The 13,001-nt window shown below is 37.3% G+C and overlaps 1 protein-coding gene across 1 annotated transcript; it reads left to right on the forward strand.

Moving 5' to 3' along the window:
- Window positions 1–146: 146 nt before the first annotated feature.
- On the forward strand, window positions 147–12,782 carry LOC306856581 (solute carrier family 35 member E1-like). The gene is made up of 6 exons (XM_079395943.1): window positions 147–493; window positions 4,373–4,443; window positions 4,567–4,704; window positions 4,781–4,906; window positions 10,259–10,504; window positions 10,590–12,782. Exons 1-6 carry the CDS (start codon window positions 163–165, stop codon window positions 10,803–10,805), a joined length of 1,128 nt encoding a protein of 375 aa, XP_079252069.1. The 5' UTR covers window positions 147–162; the 3' UTR covers window positions 10,806–12,782.
- Window positions 12,783–13,001: the final 219 nt, after the last annotated feature.

A 13,001-nucleotide genomic window follows, 5' to 3' on the forward strand; every position in this document is an offset into this window, starting at 1 on the left:
TATGTGGAAACCTTTCAGTCTGCTGAAAAATCTTTTGTGATGATATACGCATATCTAAACAAACAGCGCTCTCTGAGCTGGTCACCATGGTGATCTCGGTGGGGGCGTGGGCTCGCGGGGTCACGTGACTCTTTCTCCAGCAGCGAGTCCTCCGTTGAAAAGATGGCCGCGGTGGAGCAGCGCCCACCGGCGCGGGAGGGAGTTCGGATCGCGGTGCTGTGTCTGTTCTGGTACACCGTCAGCTCTGGTGGCAACGTGGTCAATAAAATCATCCTCAATGGCTTCCCCTATCCGGTCACGGTGTCTCTCTTTCATATACTCTCCATCATCGTGTTTCTCCCGCCGCTGCTGCGAGCCTGGGGCGTCCCGCGGACGGAGTTACCGGCGCGATACTACCGCTGGTTCATTCTGCCGCTCGCCTTCGGGAAATACTTCTCCTCGGTCTCGGCCCATTTCAGCATCTGGAAGGTTCCGGTGTCGTACGCGCACACTGGTGAGTACCGGGAGGCCTTATTCTGCGAGACTCGACCTGATTGGATCGGTTCGGTTTAATCGAGTTTAAATCGCTCTAGGTTATTAATTTATCGCGGTCTGTCGTTAACCACAGATCTCAGCTGTGTATTCAAACCGCCTTTCCCATTTCAACTTCACCCAAACACTCGGAAACAAACCGTAATAGGGATTTAATTACTCTCTCTGGTCATTTTTCTACAATAACACTACACTAGTCCCAGACTACGTCACATCCGGACTCCTAATAATACTGCCACATCATCTGTAATACACACTAGTCCAGTTTGGGAAGCTTTAGTTTTATATTAGGCTCCATTATTATCATCATCAAACCCTGATAGTAAAATAAGCTGTATCATCAAAATTAGCAGAGAAGAACTGTAAATAAAGACATGAAAAATGTTAAAAATCAAATAATTTAGCACTTGGTAGTACATTATTGTTGGAAAAGTCACACAGTGACATGTTATTCTCACTTAAAACTGTTCTAAGCAGTAAATGTCGTTTATTATGCAGGATGTTGTCGTTTTTATCTACTTGACTTGAGTGGATCCATTCATTTTTTAAGCAATTTAATCAAACTTGTATCATAATTTGAAGAAGAAAACACAAAAAACATGGTGAGATGTTTAATTGTATTTCACTAAACCTGCTTCAGAAGCATGCAGAACCTATAAAATACTCATTTGTCACACTGCAGTATCATTTAGAAATGGGAGTATTATAATAGAATGAAATTAGGCTTTCATTTGTGCGTTCACAAGGAAACTCTTAGAAATAATTTTTTAATTGAACCAGAAAACCTTGTGCATCCAAGTCAGACATAACATAAACATGTACCATTCAAATAATCAAATCTGAAACATAACACAAGTAGCCTTAAAACAAAAATTAACTATAAACTAGTGCCGTCAAGTGATTAATTGCGATTAATCGGATCCAAAATAAAAGTTTTTGTTTACAAAATATATGTGTTTGTACTGTATATTTATTATGTATATATATTAGGGGTCGACCGATTATCGGCCTGGCCGATTATTGGCACCGATATTAAGCATTTTTATGATAATCGGCATCGGTCATTTTCAAAACCGATGTGCCGATAAAATTATTTAATTTTGAAACGCGCTATTTGGCTCTGATGCAGCCTGTCGGAACTCACCACTCTGTGGCCTAGAGCAGTCTCCGCCCACCGCGCATCTGATTTGTTGAGAGTCAGGAGTCCGACCAATCAACGTGGAAGACTAAAGACGCTCTCACACCGAAAGCGCTTTCTAACTGGTGCTGCTTCATCACGCATCAGTTCTCTCTCAAAGGCAGCAGCAGACGTTGCTCAAGTTGCAATAAATTACAATCCACTACACTGAAGTTGTAAAAACCTCAATATTATCTATTTATGGTTTCCGAGATGGGGGAAACGCAGGGGGAATCGCGGAATCCAGTCATATAAATGGAATTTACTGTATAACGCGTCGCGGAGTCACGAAATTTGTCAAAGTTTGGATGAATTAATCAAAAGTAGGTCAGTACACTTAAATCGACTCATGATATGGACTAGCTGTAAACATTAAGCTGCAAAAAGACTATTTAAATATGAATTCTGCATGTTCGGCGTGTCTCTGTATATGTGAATGGCACAGACGCGCGGTTTTGACACACACACACACACACACACACACACACACACTGAAGTGCGCGACGCTCGCAGTGTTTTCCGCATCTGCCATGTCACTAAATGAGGACATAAATACATGAACATCATCCCCAGAACTGCTCTGAGAGTTACTTCATGAGCATTTGACTGTTTCGTTTGAGTAAAACGATCGTCATATCATAAATAGGCTACAGAAACTTAAGAGGTCCTCATGGCAACCCGTCAAAATAAAAGTTCGGTTTATTTACTAATGCTACTACAATTATTACAACTTTTGTTTAAAAGAACAATCACACAATACGCTATTTCTTACATGTTTTAATTTTAATAGTAAACACATTTGTTTGACAAAAAATAGTTTAACTCTCATTTGATTAAAAGATAAATTAAATTAATGTTTTATGCCTTCATTTGCACTGCTCTGTAAATGAAAACTAATGTAAATTACTGTCACATAGGCCAAGACTAAGATACTGTCACATAGGCCAAGATTAGGATGACGGAAATTGGGTCATTTCAATAGGCTATTGAACCAAGTGAGCCTATAACAGGCTATTAGTGTTATAGTTTCATTAAAATAGTTGCGGTCTTCTTCCTAACTTCTACAATGGAGCTATGAAGACAATTAAATTATTTACACTTATTATATACATTGCGCTTTTTATATTAATCAACTGATGTGCATTAGATGATGAATTGAATAGTCCCCTCTTGTAGGTTATGATTTAGTCAACCGAAAATAATTAATGAAGAATTATGAGAGGTTATGCTATTACACATACATTTCTAACATGTAAATTATTGAAGCCAAATACTTACATTTCCCCAAGCTGTTTAGCTGTAGTATTTATTATTCATAGGCTTACTCATGAAGCATGCAGTGGCCCCACTTTTAACTCTCTCTTTATATATTACCCTTATTGTAGATGGATGCATGGAGGAAGACAAGAGTAAGAAGTGCAACCAACACTAGGGAAGGCCGTTTTTGTCAGAGCCCTTGTTATTCTTAATTTTGACATTCATTTTCATTTTTACACCAGACATATATATCGGTTCAATATATCGGTTATCTGTCTACTTGGTCTGTAATAATCGGTATCGGCATCGGCCCTGAAAAACACATATCGGTCGACCCCTAATATATATATATATATATATATATATATATATATATATATATATATATATATATATATACAAACACATACAACATATATTTTGAAAATATTTACATCTATATATTTATATAATATATAAACATATTTTTTTATATTTATATTCATATAATTTATATTATAAATAAATGCATTTAATATATAAACATAACCTATTTTTCCAAAATATATACATGCATGTGTGTGTATTTATATACATAATAAATATACACAGCACACATACATATATTATGTAAATAAAAACTTTTATTTTGGATGCGATTAATCGCGATTAATCCTTTGACGGCACCCAAATAACTACTTCTGAATTCAAAATGATGAAAATAACTATTTTTCACTGATTTTAATAGTCAGTGGTTTATCAATGGTTAAGTTGCAAAATCATTCTTTATAAATCACTACAGATTCTGCTCACTGATCTCAATATATAGATTATAGATATTTCATAGGATGATATCAGTGTTTCAAATCAGCTTGGCAACTTGTTGTTCATAACTCATAATTACGCCATTTCCCACTTTGCTTGAAGGACGCTTGGTTTTATTGTGATTTCCAGGCTTGGAAAGGTCATGGAAGTCAAAATTTCAGAAATTAAAGGGGATTGGTTGCCTGATTAAAGTTGGTAATAATTCTTTAGGGTCGTCTTGAAATCTCTGTAACATACTTTGGTTAAAATTCCTCAACGGTCGTGTAAAATAAACCCCGTTTACCTCATCCAAAACAATTCACAGCGACTCATTTCAGCTCATCGTTGAGTTTTTGGCTTCGGTGTCAGATGACCTGCGATGAGGCCCGTTTGCAGCGACGTCTGATGCAGTTGAGTTTGACACAGATTGTTTTAAACAGCTGCGTGTTGTAAATATGAAGCAGCATTAGTGCAGGGAGAGTGTGAGCGCTGTTTTTGAGGACTCGACTGCAGCTGAGATGTTTCAGACACCAGGTGCAATCACAAGATGAACATGTGGCAGCAGTAACGGCTGATGTTATTAGATGAGTGAATGCATGTCTTCTTTTCATTCCCTCATTCTAGTGAAGGCCACCATGCCCATCTGGGTGGTTCTGCTGTCACGGATTATCATGAAAGAGAAGCAAACCACAAAGGTCTGTCTTCTAAACACTGTTAGAAATAAGTCATGCATTTACTGAATTCATAATGGCTTAAACAGTCACTGATTGCTTGAATTGTTTGTTTGCATGTTTGATGAGTTTGGCTTTTTTGCCCAGGTTTATGTGTCTCTTATACCCATCATTGGAGGTGTTCTGTTGGCCACGGTCACTGAATTGTCCTTTGACGTCTCTGGATTGATCAGCGCTCTGGCAGCGACGCTCTGCTTCTCTTTACAGAACATATTCTCGAAAAAGGTTCGTATTTCGGTTCGTCAATTAGGAAAAGACTGGAATGGTTTCTTGTATGAAGTTGTTTTTGTGGTTGTTCTAGGTGTTGCGTGACACAAGGATTCACCACCTCCAATTACTGAACATCCTGGGCTTCCATGCACTTATGTTTATGCTGCCCACATGGATTTTAGTGGACCTCTCAACTTTCCTGATGGACGGAGACCTGGTAAATAGGGCTTTAATGATTTTATATGAATAATAGTAATGAACAAGAGGATGTTTATCTGTAAACATGTCCAGATATGGCTAGTTCATATGTTGTACCAAAATCAAAAAAAATATTTTAGATAAACAATTTCGGCACTATGACATTGTTTTGTCTACCCCACTGTGATATAGTAATGAAATTACAATGGGTTCTGTTTGGACATAATGATTTTGTTTCATAATTTTTATTTGTATTAAAAATAGCTTAAGTTAAATTCAGTATAACGTGTGTGTGTACACATATGTACACACACACACACACACACAGTGGGAAAAAAAATGATTTGATCCCCTGCTGAATTTGTTCGTTTGCCCACTGACAAAGAAATGATCAGTCTATAATTGTAATGGTAGGTTTATTTGAACAGTGAGAGACAGAATAACAAAAATCCAGAAAATCGCATTTTAAAAAAGTTATAAATTTATTTGCATTTTAATGTGAAATAAGTATTTGATCCCCTATCAATCAGCAAGACGAGACCAACATCCAGCTTTTTAGCATCGGCTCAACTCGCCGTGTTTGGAGGAGGAGGAATGCTGCCTGTGACTAGAGACTGACATTTTTTCGGGGATACCATGGGATGGGAAACGGATCGCTATGAATCACGTAATTGGGACAGGACAGGAAAAAATGTTAGTGGGAGTGGTAGGGCTGCAACAAACGATTATTAACGATTATTAGAACGGTTAATCGACTAATCGTTTATTATTTCACTGATTAATCAGTAGACTTTGATTATTCAGCTTTTGCAATTAGTTAAAATATTAAGTTATACATATTTTAACATAAAGGTCACTTCAGCTTTAGAAAAGCATATTATGTAATTACAATTATTATACAATTGGTAACACTTTACAATAAGGTTCATTAGTTAATATGAACTAAGAATAAACAATACTTCTACAGCATTTATTAATCTATGTTATCTAATGTTAACAAATGACACCTTATTGTAAACCGTTACCAATTCATTATACAAATAGATGTATTTGGCACAAAAAATTAGATGATCGACAGAGACACTCTCTCACCATTTAATTAGCTACATGAAAAAGTAACTGAATGACACATCATTCTCCTTTTGTAAGTCATATGGATAAGAAACAAAATAAAGGTAAGGGATACGACGCTTTGGGTAAACTATTTTATTCACAACATAATGTCTTAAAATACCTTATAGGTTTATGATAACAGTCCTGAGCTAGATCAAGCTTTGATCTCTGTAAACCAAACTATCACTTTAATGAAATAATTTTTTCCCCACTAATAAAAATATTTTATCATTAGCTAGCTCCACAACAGAAAATCAAGTTCTCAGTAATTCTAACTGAAAGCGACACACTGGTTTATTACCGTAAAGCTGCTTGAATTAAGGCGATTGCATAAAGTACTATATAAATAAACCTGATGTTACAGGACTGTACTGGAGTAGTGAACTGCAGAGCTCATGCAAACATCCACATCGTTGTAATCAGATGCATTTTTAACTGCTGCTTTCACACTTCTGTCAGTTTTTGTTGTTTATTTCGTTACTGAGAGGAAAGCACACAATATCATATTCATCCAAACGCAGCTCAAGTTCGGACGCATGTTGCTCTGAAACGCTGTGTGTGTCGTCTTCTCTTGAATTGCATCCAGGAGGGCTGAACTACAGTCTTGCGCTACAGCACCACACGCAGTATTGCAGGCTCTTACATTATATGAGCTCAAATGACTACACGACAACAAACATATTTGTCCATTTTTTGTTGTCGACTAATCGTTGCAGCCCTAGGGAGTGGGCGGAACAGGGAATAGTAATAAGTTGTCCTGTCTCTTTATTAGGGCTGCATGATTAATCGCATGCTATTGTCATGCGCATCTCGTCAGTAAAGCCAGTTCTTTGATAAGCAGTAAATCTCCCATCACCTACTTTCAGATGGAGCGGGTTCACTGACAAGCCACGCAAAATCGCGTTCATAATCGAATGCGATTTATCAGCTGCTGTGATCTGTAACTGACAGATTCAGGCCAAAAAAAACCACAACACTTGAGTGGGAGGGAATGAGAGTCATTCTTCCGTGATTGGAACGGGACGGGATTTCCCCCAGGTTTTGGCAAGTGGGACGGGAGGGGTTTGAAAATCCACTCCCGTATCACCCTCTACCTATGACCCCAAGCAGGGCCGTAGCTAGAGGATTGGGGACCCCCTGAAAAAATATTGATGTTGGCCCCCATATCAATACATATAGATGTATACAGGGGCGGACTGGGGCCAAAAAGTGGCCCTGGACTTTTTGGCACAGAGCGACCCACCAAACCCTGTCCACAACACACCACACCACACCACACCATAAATGAGTGGCATAATCTTGACATTATAATTTGTCTTTTCTGGTGTATATGGCAAATAGTAAATAATTTTAAAGAATTTTTACAAGGGACAGTTTAATATCACTAAAGTTAAATACCAATATTATCAGTCCAAATGACACAATGCTCTGGTATCGTCCAGAAGACTTAAATAGTGCAGAATGTGGACTGTTTTAATAGGCCTTTCTATTGGTCATATACAGTATTTGTCCTTTTGCAGGAGCTTGACATCTATCATTATAAGTAATAGAGCTCCAATTGTGGAGAAGAGTATACTAATTATTTTGATGATGAAAAATACAGTAAGCAGTACTGTGAAATATATAATGTTACAATTTAAAACAGCTGTCTTCTATGCAAATACATAGTAAAATATAGTTGACTGTTGTGATGTGCAGCTGAATTTTCAGCATCATTTCTCCAGTCTTCAGTGTCACATGATCTTCAGAAATCATTCTAATATACTGATTTACTGCTCAACAAACATTTCTGATTATTATCAATGTTAAAAACTATTGTGCTGCTTCATATTTTTGTGGAAAATGTGATACCATTCAGTCTTGGGTAAGATTAAAAATATAAATTAATATTTTTCTTCAACAATGTTGCATTAAATCAAAGATCATAGAATACAAAAAGGGACTTTGATTTAAATTGATTTAAGCGACAGTAAATATATTTACACTTATTACAAAGTACTTATATTTCAAATAAATGCGGTTCTTTAACTGAGAACCATTATACCAATAATAAAACCATTATTAATAACTGATAATTAAACCGCAAATTAGGCATCATTAGAATTATTTCTGAAGGGACACTGAAGACTGGATGATGCTGAAAATTCAACTTTGATCACAACAATAAATTACATTTAAAATATCCTAAATAGAAAACCACTATTTTAAGTGTAATAATTCATTATATTTGGCTATTGTTTTACTGTATTGTTGATCAAATAAATTAAATATTCTTTCAAATAAATAAAAAGCCTTATTTATTTCAAACTTTTAACTACCAGTGTGTATATAAAATATGCTAATAGTGTGTGATTAAGCAAATTATATTTTTATTAGGCCTATAATATAAATCACTTTCCTATGCACAGCACTCGAAAGCAAAAGTCTTCAGATTTACAGTGTTCTAGAGTAAGATTGAGAATGATTTTTATAGATTTTTAAACATTTTCTTAGACACGTAAAATCACGGAACAAAGCAGATTTACAAGAACTCTTATCTCGTGTCGACTGAAAACTGCATTATAGCCTACATAGTGACAATTCGAATAATGGCATTAAAATATGAGACATTTGAAAAGGCCAGTAATAGTTTGCATTCCTAAAAATTTATGTCTGTTATTTAACTAAACGGTTGGCAAATATTGCTGAATTGTCTTGTCAGGTTTAGCCGCTTACATCTTACCTCAGCTGGCATTCAAGTCGCGCGCAGCTCAGCATCTGTGAACAGTAAATCCCGCCTTCTATACTTTGATTGGCTGTTTCAAACATTTTGACATTGACGAGCGCTTTTGAGCCGCTGCACTGAGCTGGAGCATGCTAAATTAATTAGAATGCCCTGGGCCATTCGTCTGGACCGATGGAAGGATATACGTACATTTACTACAATCCAATTTTTTAATATATATTACGCAAAGGGCCGGTCCACATTGTACAGCGGACCACCGGTCTCAACTCTGATTGGACGTCTTGTTCTCGATCTGGGGTGGGACTTCTTAGAATACTTCGTATCAGACTAAACCATTTTTTGGGAGGGTAGAGGGTAGACAATTTCTTTAACCAAATTGCATGCTTTTTTGTGGTTTTCATAATATCTTAGTTATACAACTACTAAAATATTAGAATTATTCACAGAACATGGGCCTATATAGTATAATTCCTGGATTTTGTGGGGCCCCTAGAATTGTCCCCACCTTTCACCCCACTAGCGACGGCCCTGACCCCAAGAACACCATCCCCACCGTCAAACGTGGAGGTGGAAACATTATGCTCGTTTTTCTGCTAAGGGCACAGGACAACTGCACCACATCAAAGGGACGATGGACAGGGCCAGGGCATTGAAAATGGGTCCTGGATGAGTATTCCAGCGTGACAATGACCCAAAACACACGGCCAAGGCAACAAAGGAGTGGCTCAAGAAGAAGCACATTAAGGTCCTGGAGTGGCCTATATAGCCAGTGTCCAGACCTTAATCCCATAGAAATCTGTGGAGGCAGCTGAAGGTTTGAGTTGCCAAATGTCAGCCTCGAAACCTTAATGACTTGGAGAGGATCTGCAAAGAGGAGTGGGACAAAATCCCTCCTGAGATGTGTGCAAACCTGGTGACCATCTACAAGAAACCTCTGACCTCTGTGATTGCCAACAAGGGTTTTGCCACCAAGTACTATTTCATGTTTTGCGAAGGGGTCAAATACTTATTTGACTCATTAAAATGAGAATCAATTTATAACTTTTTTTGAAATGCGTTTTTCTGGATTTATTGTTTTTCTGTCTCTCACTGTTCAAATAAATCTACCATTAAAATTATAGACTGATCATTTCTTTGTCAGTGGGAAAACGAACAAAATCAGCAGGGGATCAAATAATTTTTTCTCCACTGTATGTGCACACACACAAATGTGTATTTGTGTGCATGTATATATCTACAAATGTTCTTTATTTTAGTTATCCAAAAGGTCATACGCTGCCATTTATAATAAATAACTTTTTTTTTAAATAACGGCAATATTGCTGTTTTTACTGCATTTTTCATCAAATAAATGGAGCCTTGGTGAGCATAAGAGACTTCCTTCAAAAACATTTTAAAAACCTTACTGATCCTAAACTTTTGAATGGTAGTGTGTTTTTTTCTTACGAAGTTGTTATGACTCGGGAATGTTTTAAACAGGTTTCATGAGATTCGACCCAACTCTTCATGCCCACGCTCATTTTTCCTCTACAGACAGAGGTTTCCAACTGGACTGGAACGATCGTGCTGCTCCTCATTAGTGGTATCTGCAACTTTGCACAAAACATGATAGCTTTCAGTGTGCTGAACCTAGTCAGCCCACTCAGTTACGCCGTAGCCAACGCAACAAAGAGGATCATGGTCATCAGTATATCCCTACTGATGCTCAGGAACCCCGTCAGCACCTCCAACATTATCGGCATGATGACAGCAATACTAGGCGTCTTCCTCTATAATAAGGTAATTACACATTTTTTTTTTTTCAACCACAAATGAACAATGCAGAAACCAATATCAATTTAAATGCCACTGCTTTTCTCACCAGGCGAAATACGATTCCATCCAGGAGGCCAAGAAGAAACTGCTGCCAGTTTCAGCACAGGATATGGTTTCATTTGACAAACCCCAGTCCAACGGCTCCGGGCCCTTCGCTCACAGCTCAGACTTTCAGCACGGTCGGAGCACAGTACTCACCGACCACTTTCAGTACAGCCGGCAGGCCTACACAACGAATTACAGCTCCAAGCAGTATGTTGTGTGAGTCGAACACTTTGGAGGACTGTAAAGACTGGTCTCTGACCCCCATGGGTGAATCTTTCATACGGATGAGGAAGTGTCGGAATGACTGGAAAAGGAATGTTTACTCACAAAATCCTACTGCTTTTTTTTTTCACAGGCCTGTTATTTATTGCATTACAAACCCTATTTTGGTTGTTTTCCTATTTAGTTTGAGGAAATTCTCAGTGGTATGTGCAGATTATAGAAAGGTGCTGGGATGAAGTTTTTTTTTTTTTTGTGTGCACAGGGTGCATTTCAATGCAGTTCAGAATGTAATACGTCTTCGTCGTCGTCATGCTTCTGCGAGTGAGAGACGGACAGACAAACAGCGAGACCTCTGCCATATATCATACACTGGGTCACTGCAAATACAGATGCATCAGGGTATTAGTCAATGTTCTGGTTTTGCCCTTTGTAAATATTTTATTTTTATATAGAGGAAGGTGTGTTGGTTGACCATATCATGAACTGATTTTATTTTTATTTTTTTGAATGTCTAATATCTGTGAAGGAGTCACTTTTTTTCATTCTGAGGGTGTTCAATCAGACAGAGGTCACTGTACAAGATCACTTGAATCATGGTTCATGCATTCATATGCATGATTATCATTTTTATTTTATTTTTACTGACATATGACTATAACTTATGGGTCAGTTTAATTCATATTAAATGTCTGGGAAGGGAAAATGGGGCATTCATAAATCAATTTATTTATTTAGTTTTCTGGAAATTGACATTCTGTAAATTTAAATTTGTCTCAGTCCCTCAAACTGAAGTTTAATAAAAACTTCTAACTTGTTAAATGGTGCAAACTAGTTTGTGGAAAGAGTTCTGTGGCTGGGAGCCTGTTTTAGATGTTACTGATCAGTTATTGTCTTCGTTCACAAATGTATTCCAGTTTTAGCGAAATGTGTGAAGTGGGGGATTAATTTAATATTTGTAAGCTAGCTGTTTTTTTCCCTCTCTTTCTCCATTTCTTGTGTCTTGCTGCTGGAAAGTTAGACACATTTTTTGGCAAAAAGCATGCATGTGTTTGCATAACTCTGCAATGAGAAAAGAACTTGGAGTTCTTTTAAATATTTTAAGTGTTATGGATTTTAAATAGCATCATGACATATTTCATGTTGTGTATTTTGAAAGACTCTGTCTTTATGTCTCTCTATATATTGTGCATTTATTGGATCAGTTCAGGCAGATGAAGTGGTTTATTAACTGATACTGTAGCTTGAGCAGCCAAAAAGGAAGGCTGTGGGTGTGTGTTCTCTTCCTTCATCCTGTTTTTCATCGGTTGAAGCCTTTTGCTCTCACTTTGTGACATCACTAGTGTGCAAATTCACTTCTCGGTGCCAATTTTGTCTCTTCTCCCTGGTTCTTATTGCTTCTAGGTGACTGGTTGTAATCTGTACAAGAAACATTGGGCTGATGCAGCATATTCATTAAGAAGACATTGTGTTTAAGCACTAGAATGCCAATGTCTCAAAATGAGATTTTAAAGGATTCAAGAAAGCATATTTTTTGTTGTTGTATTACACAGTAATAATTGTAAACTGAGCCTAAACCCTGAACCCAGCTCATCAGTACCAATATTGCAGTGACTTTACCTTCCCATTCAGAAAATCATGCACTACTGTAGTACCTGATGCTGCTTCTTTTTTTTCAGCTTCAGTATATTTAAGGTCTTAGACCCCCCCCCCCCCCCCCCCCCCCCTCCCTATCATGGGATATTGATGTGTCTCTGTAATCTGACAGTCATGTTAATTGGGTTTTTTTGTTTGTTTTTCTATAGTGTGGAAATGCATTGTCACACTGTGTATTGAGATTGTTTTACTTTCAGCCAGTGTTTATATATTATTTGATTTTTAAGATGCCTTGGTACGGTTAATGTTGCATTTTTTTCTTGTCAACTTAAAAGTTATAGGTTGACTTATTTTTAAATGTGAAAATAAAGAAGATTAATTGATAAAGTCGTGATGTACTATTTGTTTAGGTCTGCAAGTTCAATGTAGGATCTAAAAATGTCTTGTTTCTAAGCATAACTTTGAACCTCACTGTAGGGAGAATATTCAAACAACAAGAAAATAACATTGGCCCTTGTGAAAGTGACGTTTTTGTTAAAAAGCCACACAAAATTGGTGATTTCCTTTCTGTCCTACAGAGGGAGACAAAGCTCCGTCTGCC

The sequence above is a fragment of the Barbus barbus genome (assembly GCF_936440315.1).
Source record: "Barbus barbus genome assembly, chromosome: 37".
Lineage (NCBI taxonomy): Eukaryota > Metazoa > Chordata > Actinopteri > Cypriniformes > Cyprinidae > Barbus > Barbus barbus.

Coding starts and splice junctions, on each gene's coding strand:
- LOC306856581 (XM_079395943.1), top strand. CDS start 163: ATGGCCGCGGTGGAGCAGCGCCCACCGGCGCGGGAGGGAGTTCGGATC. Junction 494..4,372: donor GGTGTCGTACGCGCACACTG/GTGAGTACCGGG, acceptor CCCTCATTCTAG/TGAAGGCCACCATGCCCATC. Junction 10,505..10,589: donor GCGTCTTCCTCTATAATAAG/GTAATTACACAT, acceptor TTTTCTCACCAG/GCGAAATACGATTCCATCCA.